Source organism: Battus philenor, unplaced genomic scaffold (genome assembly GCF_028537555.1).
Source record: "Battus philenor isolate CCGP_79_NKW_IND1 unplaced genomic scaffold, ilBatPhil1.0.hap1 SCAF_4, whole genome shotgun sequence".
Taxonomy (NCBI): Eukaryota; Metazoa; Arthropoda; class Insecta; order Lepidoptera; family Papilionidae; genus Battus; species Battus philenor.
In genome coordinates, this window is record NW_027181704.1 from 15,905,991 (window position 1) to 15,928,047 (window position 22,057).

At 34.3% G+C, this 22,057-nt stretch overlaps 1 protein-coding gene across 1 annotated transcript in view; it reads right to left on the minus strand.

Annotated features, from left to right (window-relative positions):
* The window catches only part of Ten-m (teneurin transmembrane protein Ten-m), a 391,498-nt gene that overhangs the window by 314,189 nt on the left and 55,252 nt on the right, over positions 1-22,057 (minus strand). The window contains exon 2 of the mRNA XM_068772043.1: positions 1,192-1,236. Coding sequence (XP_068628144.1) covers positions 1,192-1,236 — 45 coding nt within the window. The remainder of the gene's footprint in view (positions 1-1,191; positions 1,237-22,057) is intronic.

The window sequence follows — 22,057 nt, forward strand, 5'->3', positions numbered from 1 at the left end:
CTGGAACAGCCTACTGGCTTCATTATCCAGACAATTATAACTTTGGAGATTTCAAGACAAGGGTTTTAGGGTTTTTAGGCAAGCATGTACTATCTTAGGCCTCATCGCTTAAGATCAGGCGAAACAGAGGTCAAATACTTCGTATAAATGATAAAAAAATAGTTACTCGTAGATTTTTCTTTTCTGTATTAAAAATGATTTGACAAGACGCACACGAGATCAGATATCTCTTATACATCACGCCTTCTTTCGTCTCACTAAATGCAACCAAATTAAACGACTAGTTGAAGCAATATTCAAAAATATTGAATATTTTTTTATCAACGCATAGAACAATGTTTACTAAAGCATTGTATATACAAAGCGACACTCTACGTGCTTTTTGGAAGACGTGAACAACCATATGTCACCACTGAACACGTGCCAGGCAACGTTGAACAACTTTAACAATTAGTTAAAATCGGGTAGGTAAATATACAGATAGAAACCGCTTCAAATTCGAAATAAAATGTGTGTTTTATGTCTACTACATATATATACGCGAAATAATTGTGAGACAATATATAAAAAAGGCATAGGGTCGCTAAATGCGGAAAGCGCTGGGCCATTTAGGAGAGACCTAATGCCTTGCAGTGGGCGCCCATCGGCTGAAAATAGGAAGACAACAAATTTTTATATTAATTTCAGGCCGTCTCAATCGATTTCCAATATAACCAATTTCCAGACTACTTCAAAAAGTTTGTCAACCTTGTGGATGGATATGTAACGTTGCGTTAGTAGGCATGGGGTCCAAGCCAATAGGTTAATAGGCCTCTCCTAGACATATTTATAGGGGGAAATACCATAATCGGCAAATCAAATCATATACATTGTTAAACAAGTACTTTAATACCGAACAATAATACGTATCTTTCAGGTCATTTTATGTTAATTTTTTTAATTAAGGACCGGGTTTCCACTACACGGTAGCCCAAATAAGGCACCTAGTGTAAGATGAGGTAGCGAAGCTAGTAGCAGTGGAAGCCTCGCATACATATATACAACTATTTCACGGTATCTGGTCATTGTTAATTGTAAAATATTTCAACTAAGTCAACCATTTCCATGTAACATAAATAAGAACTACAGGTACGAACACTTCCTCGTCCGTATTTCTCAAATAGATACAATTGGTACAATGTCTGTACTCACTTATATAACTGTAGCCACTGCCATCCCCATTGTGTTGCGACTCACCTGGAAAAGAAAAACAAATAACTTACTAAAGTGAGAGGGAATAGAAGAGAAACGAAGTAAACATTTGAATAAAGAACGTCTTGGATAGCAGATGATCGGTCTATTTCACCGCATAAGATAACGATATAAATGTCCTCACTGGTAACGTGCTAGGCTATATATATATATATATATATATATATATATATATGAATGAATAATAATATATATATAAATGAATGTTAAACACACATATTTATATTTGAAGAATCTTATACGGTGTGTTGTCGTGTCGTGGAGTTTCTTCCTGCTTCTTCTACATAACTATGTTACCTTGTGAAGCAGAGTATAGTTAAAAATAAAATAGATTAAAAAATAAATAGATCGATCGAATCGGCGATCAATAAGAGTTCTGTTATTTTTAATGTTCAATAAACGAATTTTATCTTTAATAAATAATGTAATACGTATATCAAAATTTAAAAATATTATTTATTAAAAATAATTATTGTTCTTGACTTTATGGCCAGAAGTTATATTATGTAGGTGATTAAAAATAGGCATCGTTGTGAAACATTATGTTGAAAAGTGAGCTATAAGATCATCCTTAAAAGCTTCTACACTAAATCTGTATGTAAGACGAAAAAAAGTTACAATTTACACGAGAAAATTATTAAAAAGTATATCAATAATAAGTTTTATCTGTTTAACTGCTGACAATCACTGCTGGAGATAGGCTTTCTACTCAATATATCAAATAGGACAAGTTGCAAGCGACCTGCATCGTCTTCCGTCTACCTTAGCGAAGTCATTTGTTCACCTGGTTAGTGAACGTCTTACTCTACTCTTGTCGCGAATTTCGTGGCCCCAGCGGCTATTCTTTGATCTATGTATCTCATCCACTGCTAATTTAATTGAATGTCCCAACTCCACGTCTTTCTGATTTAATTATATAGTCACGAAACAGGTTAGATTATTAAATGTTTTACAAATTCGACTAACAGGTTAGGTAGATAGGTAGGCGAATTACGGTGGAAGGGTTATTTGAATTTAGATTTTTATGGAAAGTTCTAGTACGAATGGAAGGGATAAAAAGGGGTTTTCTGTGATAAAGAGACTGTTATATCTGATAGACGGAGATTCATCGTAAAATCACGAGAATATTAGATAATGAAACGTTCAGAGATGCATAGATCGTAGTACTCGTGACAGCGCGCGACACAACAGGGTAATTTTAGACAACGGCTCAACCATTAAATGAAAATGTTAGGAAGTTAAAGCATATGCCGCGGCGACGTCCTCAGAAAACTTTACCAAACGCGCAAAACTTAACCTAACTACATACAAAATAAAGTAACAAATTGTTTAACCGCATCGGGTGCATCCACAATGACCTATTATAATCTCACGAATTCCCCGCGCGAACATGTGTTATTTGCGTTCATCTAATTGTATCCTTAACTATTGGGTGTAAGGTATATAATGGCGTAATCGTGCGATACAATCAAATTTCCGTTCGCTCGTCACGTGCCATTGAATTAAGTTGAATTACTTGTGGCTTAAGGTCGAGATTCGCGTGGCGCGGATTATCAAAATTCCCGCTCCGCCGTCACGCAACATTAGATCTCAAACTTTAAAACGGAACAATGGCGTCTTACGTATATCGGCTCTCGTAGAATGTTTGATCAAATGAAACGACGTTTTCCAGGTCAAGTGTGGCAATTTCGACATCTTACCTTCTGTATTAGCTTTTATATTGGTGCTCAAAGGGGCTAATTTCGTTTATTTTATCTTAACGCAAGGGCAAAGTAAATGACATTCAAAAGGACCAAATTAAAAAGGTTGAAAACCAGTATAGGCTTTAAGTTATTCTTAATAAGACCAGTTGGTAGCTGCTAGCATCCAACGCCTTTTGACAACGTTAACAAAATTATCTGTCGTCTGTGGACATCATACATTGCACTTGTCGGCCATTAACCTCCACTGCGGAACTTTATGGCCCCAACGACCTTCTATTTTACGCTATCTAAGCACTTCAACTTCTTCTTTAAGCCGATAGACGCCCACTGTATGACATAGACTTCCCCCAAAGATCGCCTAAGCAATTACTGGTTTATAAAAAAACAGAATATTAAACCAATCAGTTATTACGCAAATCCACAATTACTGGCATGAAATACGTTAATAATTTAAAAAACGAATATATTTAAAACAAAGAATAAAGTCAAACGACTCGCTGCACACACAAAAAAAAGCGACTGGTATGAACACGTAAAAAGCGAAAATTCTCTTTGCGAGTAATGACGTAATTCTATACTTTATGGAGCGTACGGAATTTAATTTTGGCCCTTTATATTTTTGAGGAGGGGGCGCGGGGGCGGGGGAGAAGGGGGGCCTACTCTTTACCGTGGCCATTGCGGCCGCCAGCACGTACGCATATTAGAGCCAGGACCTTCTAAAAACTCGTAAAGAGGTCAAGGGAGAACCTTTATAATGTCTCTGGACTATTTGTTCGGCATATGAACTTTCTTAAAGATTTAGTTGAACGCGAATGACTAACAATTCTACATATAAGTATTTGTTTTACGTTTTCCGTTCACTTGAGTCAATAACAAAATGTGGAACATTCGAAAGTAAAACTTTGCGGCAAGGGTTGATAGAGACACAAGGTCGATTGATATTATTAAAGCCGCTACCAAACGGTCTTATTGGAAACCTATGATTAAGGCTATATGTCTAGTAATAAACGTCCTACGGCTTATGTGATGATATAAATGTTGTTATTTATGTTATAAAAAATCATTATATGATTCAAAATATACTTTATAACATTTACATAAATAATGATACACTGGATGTCTGATATCAGGTTTGTGCTTAAATATGATTATGTACAAAAATTATAAATACGTGGGAAGTTGATACAATTTGCAACGAACTAAGACGACATTTGGGATTGTAACTTAAGGCGATGCCGATAGATGGCGTTAGTAGTTGATTGCCTAACTTATAAAGTACTTACTAAAGTTGTAAAGTATACAATCATATTTTCATACGTAGGCATCTTGCATAGATTTCTAACAAAATTTTGGCGGTTTTAACCAGGTCGTCCATCCTCGTTGAAACTGATGCGATTGCTGGTTGACTGTGGTCTCTTACGACCCTATTAAAAATACATAGCATATAAATGTAAGCGAAGATAATTTTCAACGGTTGAAAATAAATCAGAATACACACCGAGCATCGCTTCTCTTTTGGAAGATGAAGGGAACCGCAACACTTTCTTGCGGTTTTGGTGCAAAGGTAACAATACCAAGGAAAGGGAAGACATTTTCATATATTGAGTTATATATAATATTGAAAAGAATTTTTTATAGATAAAATGAGAAATTTATTACAGTAAAGTTATACAAAATAGAAAAATCGATGGAAATAAAAATAGTCAATTGGAAATTTTAATAATTAAAATTACTAGTAAGGTAGTGAAGTATGAAAGGCGATGCGTGAATGTAAATAAATTCCGTGTGAATTATAGAAAATATGAGGGAGATAGAGAGTAAAAATAGGAAAGTTTTCCGACAAAAAAAAATTTGTTAAATATATCCCCGCACCAAAAATAAGACTTGAATACGAGAGGTCCTCTAATAACGGATATATTAAAATAAAAAAATGAACACCAAGAAGTAAAGCAACTGCTTGCTAAAATTAAATTTTTTAACAATAAAGGATGGGAACCTTCTAGTGTCCGGATGGAACCGCGTGGGGTATAGGATGTCGAATATACGGGCGCATTGATAACTGAAGTGCCTCCTAATCATTATGTTGTTGGATCATAATCTCGGAACACGTTCAGAATTTTATAAGTATTTCATATTAATTTAAAATGATCGATAAATCTAATTATCTTATCTACAATATCAATATTGGTATCAATACCAACTTATCTATTTTTAACCTTCGCTGCGCTGATGTTATCTAACCTGTTATATAAGTGAAAAAAGGCTTTAAAAGAGTGAATAGCTCATTTACTTTCAATCAATTATCTTATAGATCATAAATAATATAATGATAATATAATTAAAAAATCGTTTAAAAATTCGAAATAAAATATATTTAAATTAATTATTGGTTACTATCTGTACCTACCGGTTCACGGACCCTACCGGTTGGTTCACGGACCCTACCGTTCGGTGAACTCAGTTCAGATGAAGCTGTAAAAGCCTTCGGCCTAACAGCTCCTATATCAACAGAGAATAAGTATAGATTTAGTACAGCTTGAAAAAAAAAAATTCTGTCGTACTTCAATAGAAAAAAAAAAACAATGTTACACATCTCAGAGTGTTTACACAGTGTGGTCGGAAATAGATGTAAAATATTTAAAACTTTTTGCTGATTAATGAGCTATATAATCACTCCTTTATTGATTTTAGACCTGTAACCAATCATCCTGCATATTATACACTGGCAAGCACGTGGTGAAAATTTTCCAAATAGTACAATTTGATAGGAAATAGAAGTAAATTGAGTTCTGCCCTGTAATGACATTTTTCAATTTATATGAATACCTAGCTGATCCCGCAAACGTGGTTTTGCAAAAAAAATTAAAGTTTTTAATTCACAAATAAAAAATAAGGGTTTATCATAGAGGGGTAAAATTTAGGGTTGTATGTATTTTTGTATGTTGTATCATAGAGAAATAAAAACAAAAAAATTCGTCAAAAAATTAAGGAAAAAATTTTAAGGGTGAACAACCCTTATCACTTAGGGGTATGAAAAATAGATAGTAGCCGATTCTCAGAGATACTGAATACGTATATAAAATTTGGTAAAAATCGGTCGAGCCGTTTCGGAGGAGTTCAAGTTCGAACACCGTGACACGAGAATTTTATATATTAGATATAGATAGGAGATCTACACACGCTAAGGCATTAGTCTGCCCTAAGGATATCAATGGGAGATATACCATAATCGCCAAACTTAGCAGGTGGATTGGCGATCACACTATTATGGTACGCAGAGGACGCTGCTGTCTATCATCTAGAAACCTGTTTGTGAGCAGTGGTAATCATATACAATTAATGAATAAAGTGTGAATTATTTATGATTGTATCAGCAGAATCGAATCCGCTACCTGCTATCGCAAGTCTCTGTACTCTACCGGTGCCGGACTTCAGTGATTCCCAAAGTGGTTTATATCGATCCCTAAGGGTCTATGACAATCTGCAAGAGTTCTACGTCAGAGAAAAAAAATTGGGGGCCCATGAAATGAAAATAGGGGTCCACGATAGTGGATCTCAACACATACACTGATAGTACCTATTTACTTACATCATACTATCTTATAATATCAATACATTTACATTATTTATAAAAGTACCTATGAAGTATATATTTTATGTTATTTTATTTATAGTTTATTTAATGTTACGTATATTTTATATAACAGATACAACATTTTATTTTGAGTAGTTTTAATTTAAATTCAATTAATAAATGTATAAATTAATATGTGTTTTTACTTTAAGTTTTTAAGACTAAACTTCAGTAGAACTTACCTTACGAAACTACAGTTAGAAATTTACAGGAAATCAATATCAGGCAAGTAGGGGGTCTACCACACAAAAAAGTTTGGGGAACTCTGGTCTACTTTCATAAATATCTTTAATACACCAGTTAGATTCATTCCCAAGTCGTTTTATACACTATTTTTTTTTTTATTTGAATCAATTATTTGTTGCAGTATTAAAAAAAATATTTTCATTGTATTTATGTATGAAAACAAGCAAGGTTTATTATTATTTATATTAGTAGCAAAATAATTATCACAATTTCATAGTAAGGATGTGCTTTTATTGTCTTGATGAGCAAAAGCTCGCAGACGCATCGACGATATTACGATGTGGCGAATTCAAATTGAAGAGAAATATTTACTGCTTCTCACGCGAAGGCATCGCCTTTGCTCTACTATGATAACTCGAATGTAGATTACATTGTTTTTAAAATCGATTTATTTAGTATCAAAATCGTTTAGGCGATTACTATGTCATTTTAGCCGATATAGACTGACCCTATAATTTTAACAGAACTGTTTGAAAGCATCCATGCATACGGCATCAAAACTTAATCACATTTAAATCGATTATTAAATGAGACTTGCGATATAAGATCGCGGGTTCGATTTCCGGTATAGTCTATATATCGTCGAATTATATATATATATATATATATATATATATATATATATATATATATATATATATATATATATATATATATAAAACACATTTTGTGCATTAATTACATAGGATTGCCAAAGCTCTCAATCAGGTGTTGAGTAATTTGGCGGTGGCGGTTGTGTGATTCGCATTGTTTGCCGCATACGCATTTATCAGCGGGCTGGCGGGCGGTGCACTTTATTGCACGACTACCACTGCATGTGCGGAAGTGGCTAAATATTAGTCCTTTTCTTACGTTTAGAGAGAGTAGCAGAGGACGATGCTATCTCGAAACCTACCAAGCCTTGTGATTATGGTATATCTTACATAGATATCTTTTGGTGAAGGCCTATACTGTACAACAGGCGTCTATGGGCTGAAACGACGAGTTTCATCTAGTGTCTTCACTCGACATTAACAAAGTCAATTATACAGTTTCTGGGTGGAAGTATAAGACGCGATTTCCTGTACGTGATCTCCATACTTAAACCCTCTCTGGCTCCGAGTTCCGCACGAGTTTATATATCACTAAATAAATTTTAACGTCTTAAATACAGACGTGATATCGAAAAGATGTATCATATATATAAATATATATATATATATATATATATATATATATATTTATATATATATATATATATATATATATATATATATATATATATATATACTAGCTGATCCCGCAAACGTTGTTTTGCAAAAAAAATTGATATTTTAATTTACAAATAAAAAATAAGGGTTGATTGTAAAGAGGTGAAAATTTAGATTTGTATGTATTTTTGTATGCTATATCATAAAAAAATAAAAACAAAAAATTTTGTCAAAAAATAAAAAATAAATTTCTAGGGTGAACAACCCTTATCACTTGGGGTATGGAAAATAGATAGTAGCCGATTCTCAGACCTACTGATTACGAATATAAAATTTGGTAAAAATCAGTCAAGCCGTTTCGGAGGAGTTCAAGTTCGAACACTGTGACACGAGAGTTTTATATATTAGATATATATCATTTATTGCCAAGTATTTTAATCTTTCTTATCGTGTAGTTATGCATTTGTTTATTTAGTATTAATACACCACTACCCTAAAACGGGAGAAACATTGTACTACCACAACATTGTTTTCTTTCTCAATTTTCTACTTACTTTATCAAATTAGTTAACTCTATCTCTTATTATTGTTTTATGTGTATTTTTATTTCAAAGTCGTAATTATATATACGTGCCATCTTTTAGTCGAATATATTGAATTTAACATAATGTTATAGCTTCTTTTTTTAACTTATCTAAGTAATTTACTTCTAATTAATTTAAGCCTTGTTTAGTATCAAATACAAAATTGCGCTCGAAATAAATAATGAAGTTAAAATGTTATAGCTATTATTAAAGTGTTTATAATTTGCTATATTAATACGTAAGTATTGAGTGTTTAGAAAGAACTTAAAATATTTTTAGTTTCGTCAATCTCATTTGATTACTAATTCACAGATATTTCGTAACATATACATAAGCATTTGTTTTATCAAAATTAAACACGTGTATTCACTATAGTGATCTAATGTTCATAATAATATTAAATAATAAATATTTTACTGCATCATTTACACCATAGATGTCCACTGCAAGGTACAGGCCTCCCCCAAAGATATCTATGGGGGGGATATACTATAATCTCTACTCCTGGCAGGCGTGTTGGAGATCGCAATGTGGCATTATGGTACGCAGAGAAAGCTACTGCCCTGACAACCAGTGGCAACCATATTCCTGTCTACGATATCTTGTCTGCACTCCTAATGTATAAACATACACGTTTATACGTTCAGTATGTTTTAAATTAAATTATTCTATCGTAATGTTAAAATATTAACAGTAATTAATTTCAGTCATTACGTCTAATGATAGAAATAGGTCGCTTTCATAGAAATCTAATGAGACCGGTTGGAACTGGTTTATTTCAGATTTTGATGATAAAAATAAAAATGGTTTATATGACAATGAATAGAGTCAATATAAGTGGTAATTTTATATATGACATATTAAGTGATTTTAATAAGACTTAGATTGAAGAATAGAAGTGCTTTAAATTGACAGGCACAAACAGTACAGTGACAGTAAATAGAATTAACATAAGTATTAATTTTATATATGAAATATATAAGTGATTTTAATAGGACTTAGATTGAAGAAGAGAAGAGCTTTAAAGCGATTTAAATTCTAATAAAAGGAGCTTAATCGCGAAGTTAACTAAACGAGCATTAAAACGCGTACCCAACAATAATTTTAATGAGACACACTTTCAACTTGTTACGCAACACATCGAGAACGCACAGTAGGTCCCGGGCGACCGGAAGTGAGGGGGGTTGGGGAGCGGCGACGGCGCTTCCGGCCACGACTGCAGCGTCTCGACTTTTCCTAATGACGCGAATATTTCCCTGCTGACGTTTAATTAACTATCAAAAGCCGAGCGAGTGCGCGGAGTGCCGGGGAAGGGATCGAGTTTGAAAAGCCTCTAATACGCCAATCGGGAGGAGGTCGAAGCTATTAGTAAGCGCGGAATAGAAATAAGGTAGTGGGCCATTAACGGCTCCGTTGAATAGGCTCTTTCATTAAATTCTGCTGAATCAGGACATATATAATATTCACACGGCAATGTTTAAGTACAACAAAATTTTATGCAAGCAATCAATGTGACACTAAAAATTATTTAAATATTTTTTTTAAAACTAAAGCAGTAACACACATGCACAGGTTTAATTTTAGGTAAATACAGATATCTTCTATTCAAAAGTCCCACGGTCAGCATAATAAATTCCTTCCACCTGCACTAAGAGTTTTGCTTACACTTTTATAGTGAAAACAGCCAAGTAGTGGAACAACCGGCGTGTTTATTTCCAATTATAAATGAGCAGTCTTCAAGACAATATTGAAACGGTTTCTTCTAGGCATGCATGTACCATAGTAGGCTTTATCGTCGCTTAAGATTAAACAAGACAGAGGTCTAATGTTTTGCCTAGAGAGGATCATATCTGTGTGTATTGTATAATCTTTTTATTTTATAACATGTCATATTCCACACGAGTCTTAATTAAAGAAAATTCTTCTTTATATTTGAGTATATTATGATTTATTTTAATTATATATGACGTCAGCTTTATTACGTTTAAATGAGCATAGGGTATTCGGTTCTATTGTCTACAGAAGTATACCCATCATTACAGTTTCAACAATGTCGGACCAACAAACGCTTCTTCCTATAGCTCTTAAGTCTAGTGTGAGAAAGTTGAAAATTGCATGAACACAAATGCTCGTTATCGCGCTTGATTTCTCGAAAATAACGAATTGTGTATGGGTGATACCAGAAATCGTAGCAACTCGTAAATGGGTACGACTTTACGGTTTTTGGAACACTTCAAAGGTAGGCGACGCGTTCTAGCGACTAATTAAAGAAATTTTTAACTTACACACTTTTTGAAGGCTTTACAGCTTACAAAGACTAATTACTATTTTCGTATATCTTTATCATTTTTATATAAGGATCTATATTCCACAAACAATACCGTACGTGCTGATATATTCAAATTTGTTTTTGACTGTCTTAACCTATTTTAACGAGGCCCTAACAATGTCCAGTTTACATGATTACGTTTCGTACGACCATTTCAAACACAAATTATTTTTTTAAATATCATACAACCGGAATGTTTATATGTAGATATTTTAAAAGATAATGGAAGTTAAGAGTAGATTTACTGTTGGTGATATATCTGTATTTAATTGGTGATTTCGAAACCCAAAGTTTATATATTCTTACTCAATATTTGTCATTTTAGACTCTATAATTTTAATAATCTTATTAATGTCACAAAAGGCTATATGATTTATTTATTGAAACACTTTTTGTATAATATATAACAGGGAACTTAATTCCGTAGACGTTTTATTTCAGTTCGTTTCGGCGGTGCGGATATAATTCATGATTTCTGCCGATTTTTTTTTATTATTTATTTTTACAGTGTAGTAAACCCACTAGCATTATAACAGTGTGTTTTTTTATAACCGTTGTTTATTATAAAAAGATTAAAGTACTAAATAAAAAATACACTTTTAGTAGAATAATTTGACAATATTAAGTCTATTAGAGCAACAAGAGAATAATTAACTTTATGACATTAGAAACATTGCAATAACACACTCGACGCTTTGGCTCTAAATCAATGCAATTCACATTGTCCGGGCAAAAGTACGAAATGCACTGAACAGCGCATTAAGAGAACGTAAACCGTGAGACTGTAAGTTTTATACCGGCTATAAATCTGCACTTACTCTCTCACTTAGCTACAAAAAAATCTACAACTACCCTACGAACCTTGTATGTGTGACATGTGTTAGTTCGTTATATATATATACGGAAACGGAACACAGAACACAGAACGGAACACAGCCTCGCGGATGAGCAAGTTGAAGTGACAGATTCTGAATCACACAGATCGGCAAGCATACCGTAAGATGTCTAAATATAGGTTGATAGATGATGCAAGCTACTTCCAAACGTCCTATTGTAAGCAGTCATGAACGATTATATATATATATATATATATATATATATATATATATATATATATATATATATTCCATTTCGAAGGCCATACGTTGTTAATACGTATATTATATAGGTAAGAATACCAACAATGTGAAACCTTACTCAGCAATTTACTGCAGTATAGCTTAGCCTGTACAACAGCGCTGATGTTAAAAGCCTTTTTTTGATTTAATAATTTTTAGGGCTGTTACGGGTACACCAGAGACTGGTGCATTAAAGGGGGTATTTAAGAAAAAAAAACATAAATATAGAAAAAAATGTACATTTTTTGTCAATTCATCGCAATTAAAACAATTGTCTAGGTCTTCCCGCGACGTTAACTATGCTGTCAGCTCGTGGTCGCCACTAGAGAATCTTTGAGCTCCAACAGCCAGCAGTTGCACGAGCGATGTATCCTATCCACTGACAATCCAAACGAGCAATTCTTCGAGCTACGTGATCTTAGTTATTCATCTTATTTCTGATTTAATCTCGCAGCGAAACTCCGAGCATAGAATTCTCCATTACTTTCAGGGTGACCTTGAGACTTTTTATGAGGTCCGTCGTAAGTGGTGTACATAAAATCATTTTTTTAAATATCATTCCACCAGAATGAATTCCGCACATGCAGTAGTCGTGCAACAAACTGCACCGCCCGTCAGTCCGCTGATAAATGCGCATGCGGCAAACAATGCGAATAACACAACTGCCACCGTTAAACCACTCAACACGTGTTTCACCCCTCCACGGGGCATCTTCAGGAGTTATGTTACACCGATTATTTCCAAACACAGAGTCAAAAGACAGTTTGCACTAAGTAACGCCTGATTCCATTAAAGGTTTACATTATTGGTTATATATCTGTATTTAATTGGTGGTTTCGAAACCCAAAGTATATATTCTTTTTCAGCCAGGCGAAAAGTCTGAAGTTTCCTGTCAGGTATGTAGGCTTTAATTTCTCGCTACCTTCGTTAGACTTCCTTGATAATGAACTTAGATCTATAAGTTTTGGCTAACTGGAGTTAAAGGTTGAATAATAGGCTGTTTATAATAAAATAAAAAGCAAAAAGGCACTCGTGAGTACCCATGCATCGCACCCGCATCACTTGTTTAAGATTGGCCACTATAAAACTTTTATTGCTCGTAAATACTCGATGTAACGGTTGCTTTAAAATTTTTCGCCCTCTCGTGATCGAAAAGGAAATTGCATTATGAAAGAGTTAATGTTTTTACTTAAGTGATATTGGAGTTTCAAAATTGTCCTGTTGGAAATATATATAGGATACCTTAGTCCAATAGTGGTCGTGCTATATAAAATGATGATATAAAAACAACACGATCGATATTTGTACTTACTTAAAAATGTTATTATATATACGAGTTAAACATTGTATCCTCGAGTTACGTGAAAAATTAAAAAAAAAACTAGATCAGATTTTACAGTCTTATATTTATAGTCTTAGGTTTTATAGTCTCTTTATTTATCGGAGTATTTTGTTTCATTTTGAAGTTGCAAAATATTTAGATTTATTTACCATAACAAAGTCATCGGTTCTAGTTGTAGGTGGACGTCCACCGTGTACTGAGATATGGCGTGCCCACTGCCACCTCGACCACTTCGACATGCGTGTGCTTTAGGCTATCGGTTTCTTTCGTTCGTTATAGGACCTCCTCATTAATATTTTTAGGAGACTTGTACCTTGGAGTGAAAAGTAACACACGAGTGCTCAGGACAAACTGAATTTTATTTGTAGAAACTCTGTATTTATTAGATGTGTGCGACAAAGAAAGGTATATATATATATATACAGAGGTCCTATTGGAAATCTATGGTGGAGGCCTATTCAACAATGGATAACCTATGTCTGAAATAATAATGATGAATACTTTGACCTCTTGAGGTCTTTACGAAAGACCAATTGATAGTAGAACAGTACCGCAAAGGAAGGCGTAATTCTAGAGCATACAGAGGGATCGGGAAACGTTTGTCAATCTGCCTTTGTTTGTTTATACTCTATCCGTGTTTGCGACGCCTAGTTACATGCAACCCCCCCTGCCCGCGCGTCCCGCGGCGTCACCCGCTCGCCGTTTGATTGGGTTTAATGAACGAATGTAATTTTAATTTATTCACGGTCCCATTCAGCGATTGTGTCGAAACGCGGATTGTTAACAATCGACCGTTTATTTTTAATCGAATTCAAAATTCGAACGTAATTCATTCAAATTGAATTGTTAGCGGCGTTAATTCGATGACGCAATCTATATGCAAGTGTTATTGACACGAACTCGTTATTCGTTTAAATAATTTTTAGTAATAATTTAATTTTTCTTAATATCTAAGACTATACAAGACGAAGATCTGCATAGATCGTCCAACATATAAAGAGCTCCGGAGTTGACTCATACAAAGAGTGTCCCATAAATCAACGTCAATACTAGTGTGATTAATATAGTAGCAAATTTATTTTAAAGAGAAAACTAAAAAATAATCTGAACATTCGATTAACGCTAAAGTTTGTGTAAATATTTTGACAAAATTTGTTGTGATAATTTTTTTAAAAACTTTGATATATTTTGTTTAATAAATATCTGTAATCATAGAGATAGAAAGTACACCACAGAGTATTTCAAATTTATTTAACGAGAAGATAAGGGCTGTAGTCCACAATATCCCAAACGGACTGACCTTTTCCACCTGATACTTTTCTTCTCATCATATAAAACGTATATCATTATTATCATCATCATTACGTCTGCCGATAGACTGCCCGCTACGAAGTGTAGGCCCCTTCTACAAAAATCCAGCGACATCCTGCGAGCTAGATTATGTCGTCGGATCACTTAGTCGAGAACCTTTCTACGTATAAAAAATGTTTAGTACCTTCTAGAAATCGTTTCTTACAATTCTAACACAGTCTAATATACTAGACAAACAGACGTTTTATTGAGTACCTTTAATTCAAGTAAAAGAAATAATAATTTTCGTACTAAAGCTATCTATATACGTGTCAAAAGAGAGAAAACCGCCCCGGGCTATATAAATATCATTTATCTATAAAACATCAGCTAAAGCGCCGGTCCCCCTGTAGACTTGAACACGCAATAGCTCCGGGGCAAATGCGAAAATCGTAGCACTAAATGCGTGTAAGCTACGTCGCTACGCCGTAGGCGACGGCTACAAGATTATAGATAGTCTGTCTAGCGTGCGGGACTTTATGAATTGTAATTCAGAAGCGCTTTAAGCTCTTAATTTATTTATTTTCAATAAAACTAGTAAACCTATCTGTTTCTCAAAATAATTAGAATTTAAATATAAATAATAATGTACAATATTAATACTAAAAACCTTCATCTTAGAGGTGTGTAAAGTATAAATAATACATCTTTTTAGAAATCTATTTAAACAAACAGATAGTTGTGCTTTCACATCTAGTAAAGTTATTATATTTATAATAATCTAACATTCTTTATTTAAAACGACACTTTTTAACCCAATATTGAGGCTTTTATAAACAAATTAACTTAGATTTTACTTCTTATCTAAGTTGATATCCTAGCAGTTGGAGCAGTCGTACACCAGCCGGTAGAGGCCTAAGGCTTCCGATCATAGGACGCGGGTTCGATTCTCCGGATATACAACCTTCACTTATATAACTCACACTGTGCTCTTAAAAGAGTTTACACAGGATGGGCAGCAGTGTCTTTGGGGTAACGTAATATCACACCACGATCTCTAGTCTTGTGTGGCGATTGTGGAATATCCACTTTTATATACCTTTGGAGAGGACTTAAGTCTTGCAGAGGGCGCTTGCTGAAATGACGAAGACGAATGACACATTGTTATAGATGTAAGGAATCATCAAAGCTATTAAATGTATAGTTCATTTGCTGTAGATATGGTACACCTTATCTAAAAATCAATGGTTATGTAAATAATGAACATTGTTATGATAACAAAGTAATAAAAAAACTTCGACTTGATTGGAAATAGGTGTAAAAATATAAAGGTTTTTACTAAAAATGAGTCATTCATTCACCTCTTTATAGCTTCGTGAACTAAAACCAGATATCTTTTATAAAAGAATAGTGTAATAAAAGTTTTCCTCTATCATACTGTGTATAAATTGTTAAATATTTTCATTATTACGAACGCAAATATAAAAAATGTAATTACAAATAACACAGCGGGAATAGTTTATTAATTTACGCACAAAATGTTTTTGATTGTTAATTCCGAATTCATTTTGGGAGTCTAAACAAATAAGCATTCCGATAACCCTAATGTTCGCCACAAATTCGAGCTTCACGGGATCGCTCGGTCAGATTGTAATCGGTCCATTAATCCCGTTCACCCTTACGAATGCTTCCTCTTAATCATCTCCGCATGACCGATGACCGGCAGATGTGGGCCTGCGATATTTTTTACTCCCGAGCCTTTGTGCTAATCGACGGCTTTACGAGTCCGACAGGGTCGAGTTTTGGGCTCCGATAACGACAGATTTCTGACGTATTCATCAATTCTTTGACAAAAGAGTGTTTATTATTAATTTTATTATGAAAAAGATCAACATTTAGCCACTTCTGACTGTTCATGTGTGTGTGCGACTTGGGATGACAAAGAGGAATACTAAACGATTGAAAGGATCCGTCTTTAGAAATGAAGTGGTATGTGGTCTAGTCCTGACAGACTGGCTATATTCTAATGTTGCTGGGCGCTGTTAGCCGTTTTGGCTTTTACAGCTTCATCGGACTCAGGGCTCGCGGATCCGAAATCCGCGAGCTAATAAACTTATAAGACAGTGTCCGAGCAATGCCGGGGTTGTGAGTCCTGACAGAACACTGATTAGTGCTGTTACATGCGACTACCCGAAGTCAAATGTTAGCGCGCGGCAATATACTGCTAGCTCAGAAGTTGCAGGATTATATTTGTCGTTTCATTTAACCCTTTTCTTACCGCAATCCTTATCTGAAGTGATGCTACTGCATGGCGGTAAGCTGATGTTGAAATTTCTCATTTGTGTTACATATTTAGAGATTTTACTGATATATTAATTAAAAATATAAGTTAGGATAATTGTTAGTAATTTATTTGGCTGTGATAAATCTTAAAACAGGGATCTACACATAAGCCCACATTACAAGGTAGATTCCGGCTAACTTCGCGAAAGAGTTATACGGCTTGAGACTTTTACAATTGCATTACCCACTTCATATTTTTAGTAATATCCATTTGCATATGCTTTTCAGTATTCCAATATTTCGCAAAAGCTTCTTTTTTTGAAGATAATGCTTTATGTTTAATCTGTATCGTACATGCATATAAGCCACTAACACAACACACAATCTCCAAATAAACATCTGCGGGTTGCGAATATATGTTCCATACGGGATTTGTACGTATTCAGCTAGTATGCTATTGTTGAATCATTTGTAGTATTATTTGAAAGGTAAATTTTAACACGTTATTTGTCTCTACCTTTCAAGGTTTTGACTGGAATAGAATGCCTCGAGGCATAAAGGCTTTAATTATGTAATGCTATAACGTTTCGTCTTTTATTATATGTATAAGAAAATTAGCAGAAAATCATCAAGAAAAACTAGTTATCAGATAGTAAGTGTTATAAATTAACAATCCTTTTCACACTCTTCCACAATTCAAAATTCAATACATTGATGGCTGGTATGGATTGATTATACCATTGTATTTTAATTTGTATTTTATGTATTATCATATATTAAAAAACGATCAGTGTATTGCTACTCTTCTTCCAATCTCTCGAAGACTGCTAACGTTGTTTTACATTGGTAACAAATTAAATCAAATAGTTTCTTGAATAAAACAGCTGTTTTCGCTTCTTTATCGCATTCTCTATTTGAATTATTGTAACCATGTATTGATTAATAATAAATTACCAACAATATACTATATGAGGCAGTAGATGTACGTAGGTGGGCATCCCACTAGGACGACCGAAGACTTAATTTAGGTCTCCTGAAGTTGCTGGATGCAGGCAGCGCAGAACAGGTCATAGTGGCAATTTTTGGGGCAACCATATGCCATGCAGTGGACTAATATCTAGTGGGCTAACATGACCAATTACAGTAAAATATACAATTGTTTATATCCCAAAATAATAGTAATGGTCAACACTAATCAACGCCTCAAAAGACAAGATCCGATGTCGAGAACCCTTCTAGATTCGTCCGACACGTTATCTTGCGGTTGCAGCGGTTTTAATTGGTTTATAAATAACCATCATCCGCCCAACCCTTCCACCCTGAGGGTGGTTTTGAGAAGCTATATTAAAATACGGAGAGTCTTGAAAACAATGTACCGGTTTTGTTTACGAAATAGATTCTTGTTCATCGTCTCAATTGTGCGGCTATCGGTGGAGATTCTAATATTACTCAATTATATTTTGTTAATATTTATAAAGGCAGCGTTGGGCAGTGGTAGCACAGCGGTAAGATTGACGGCTTTACGATCGTAAGTCGCGGATTCGAATCCCATATTACAGTCTTATATATAATTCAAACTTTGTGCAATAATCATAAACGAGTATTCATCAACCCGCATACCAAGCGTGATGATTGTGGTATATCCCCCATAGATATCTTTGGGGGTGGCCCATACCTTACAGTGGGCATTTACGTTTAATTATAAGATCGTCAATATATACTCTATGCGGTAAAAAATCAAAATCGAATCGTATAAGAATAATATCGTGATTCATTATCGTTTCATCCATAACAAGTCCACTGATGGGCATAAACCTCAGGAAGCAGCAGGAAGCAACCCAGTGATCTCTAATATAATAAGGTCGGTTGGAAGCGGCTTGAAACTAGCATCTCCCGGCAACTTTAAAAAGGTTGTCTATTCACCTTGTATCTTGTGGTCTCCACTCTAAAACCTTAAGGCTATAGCGGCTGTCTGTTGTACGCTTTTGTGACCTGCCTACTTTCAGTGCTGACCAGACTATGTCCTATACATTCATTTGTCTACGTATCTCCTAATTTGTAGTTCGATCTCGTAGAGAAATCCTGAGAGTACACCTTGTTGTGGGTCCAGAAGCGACTGTCAGCTTGTCAGTGAGGTCAGGAGTGAGGTACTTTATTTGTGTATAAGTAATATATATTTAACAAAATTTTGTATTCCATCACTTTATGTTTGAAGTACCTTGGAATGATAAAACTTGTGAACCCATTTGAAGTTGAAAATAACAAGTTATCTATCTTTAAAATCACTTTACGTTAAGTTCGTTCCAGACTTCACTTCATCATTACCAGGTTAGCCAAAGATAAACGACTTGAGATTTGCGAGAGACGAAACTCAAGTCAACCTTGACCGTATACCATTTACAACTCGCGGGAAATACATCACTGTACGTGGAAGCTTCATTTATAATACCCGAGTATCTATAACGTTCTGAAACCACATGTTCATTCTTTATGTAAACTTATCTAATGTTTTCAGCAGAAATAAAAAGATGTTTGAGCTTTTAAATCGATAAGTCAGAAGCTTTACAACGTATAAAATTAACTCCGAAATATTCTATATGCTTTCAGACATGAATATATCATAAAATTACATTTTAAATTATGACTAGAAAAGGTTCTTTGGGGTTTTTAAATTAAATTTGTTTCTGATTAAATCAGTACCGATATGAATACTAAATTCACGATATAATTCTCTAATGCAACCTTTTTATTGGTAGCTATGTTTAAAGAGAAGGGCTGGAGGTGGTACAATACTAAGACAAAAAATTATAATCACATATTTTGACTAAATATATATATATATATATATATATATATATATATATATATATATATATATATATATCAAAACAAAAGGGTTAAATTCGGATCGAGTCCACTTTCTAATTGTCCCCCTGTGTGGTGTGGGCCTAACATACTTTGCCGTATTAAGACGTTCAAGAATTTAACCGCCAAAAAAGCTTTATATAAGGCAATAGAAATAAATCATTTTTAATTTTAAGTGTATCAATTGCGTATTAGATATATTTTATTAAAGTTATAATTTTTTTTTTAATAAAAGAAACCTATAATCTGTGAACGTGATCACTGAAAACCTGAAGTGGCAATAGGCGGAGCAAATCGCTCGTGTATCCGTTGGGCGATGGTGCCGAAGGGTTCTTGAGTGGCGACCACAAGCTGGTAGACGCAGCGTGGGTATTCCTCCCACTAGGTGGACAAAGGAAATAATTAAGTTCGCGAAAAGTCGCTGGATTCGGCGAGCGCAAGGCGGGTCATTATGGCGACCTTTGGAGAAGACATATGCCTTGCAGTGGGCGGTCATTGGCTGAACAGGAGTGGCAATATAATTAAGACAAAATCCACTGCCTTGACTCTGTGTTTGGCACTAGTCGGTGTGACATAACTCCTGAAGATGCCCCGTGGAGGGGTGAAACACGTGTTGAGTAGTTTGGTGGTGGCGGCTGTGTGATTCGCATTGTTTGCCGCATACACATTTGTCAGCGGGCTGGCAGGCGGTGCATTTCGTTGCACGACTACCACTGCATGTGCGGAGGTGGCTAAATATTGGTCCCTTTCTTACTTAAAATCCACTGCCACTGCGGGTGCTTGTATAAATATATGCCAATAAAAAATGTATGTAATGTTTATTATTATAATACAGGCAATGACGCAAAAAGAATAATAACATTTAACAATCGACGCACTTAAAAACTTATCGTATAGAAATGAGGTCTCGCAGGTAAAAATAATTAAACTAAATCCCGACACGCGAACGAGTTAAATATTTATTCATTCGTATGACGCAGGAGTTGCGTGATGTAGAATATTATAAGACCTAAATAAATTAGTGCTTCATTAGAAATGTGGGGGGACTAAGGCGAAACGATGGCTAATCGTGAGGCGCAGGAAGAAATATAAAGATTTAAAAAAAAGTGTCGGAGGTTTTATGGACGCGGCGGACCAATTACCGAGATCCTTATCAGCTCAGACTTACCGCTGATTGTTGTAAACGGTGACAATACTGAAAACACGATATTTCAACCGCTTATTTCTCCTTTTTCATAAACACGTGAAAAATTATTTAAAAAAAAATTAAAAAAGAAAGGTTGTCGAGGGGCGACCACTAGTCAGTAGACACAAGGCTTCACTAGGTTCTAAGCAACATAAGATTAGTCATCGTTTTGATCTTTGGAGAAAGCCTACGATTTTCAGTGGGCGTCGATCGACTGAAAAATAAGAAACACGCGAAATAAACGCACTTGTAGTCTTTATTTCTAGCCATATCGATTAAAGAAACAAAGTGGTTTTTCTTATAAACCTAATACGATATACGGGATGATTGGTTATAGCTTACACCTTATACCATTCATTTATACCAGTTAAAAAAATTGTCGTCGAAGGAATAACCAGTTCCTTACTAGATTCTTACTCTATAGAATCAAAACTTCATTTATATATTTATATGTAGCATACATTTATAAAAATTATTAATTATAAATATATATTTACTGCTAATCAAAGTATGGTAGACCCTATCTAAAAATATATGGTTTCATAAATAAAAAAAACAATGATAATATAGTAAAAACACCGTTTTTAAAATTCGAATTGCTGCTTATTAAATATAATTAATGTTTACTATCTGTTCTTGTAGATTTTATACTGCCAAATGTTACTGGCCTGTAACATTGCAACAGTTACATAAATAAAACGATTACCTATTTATTTATATCTTAAAGACCTATGCTATATTTAGTAGGAACACGACACAGGTAAAATATTCTACTGTTTTTCTGTAGGCATTTAAAACTACAAAACAATTTGCTTAGTTTGCATGCGATGAATGTTCACAACGGAAATTAAACTTAAATTAATGGTATAAAAATTTTAAACCCGAAAAGGTTACTTTAATTTTTTAATTACGAAATATAATCAGAGTTTAATCACCGGAAGAAGCTTTTAACAAAAGTTACTATACTTTATTGTGTAAAGAGTAAAACATTTTTTGTTTTATTGTTTATAGGCAAAGCATTTGTCATCTGTCTAGC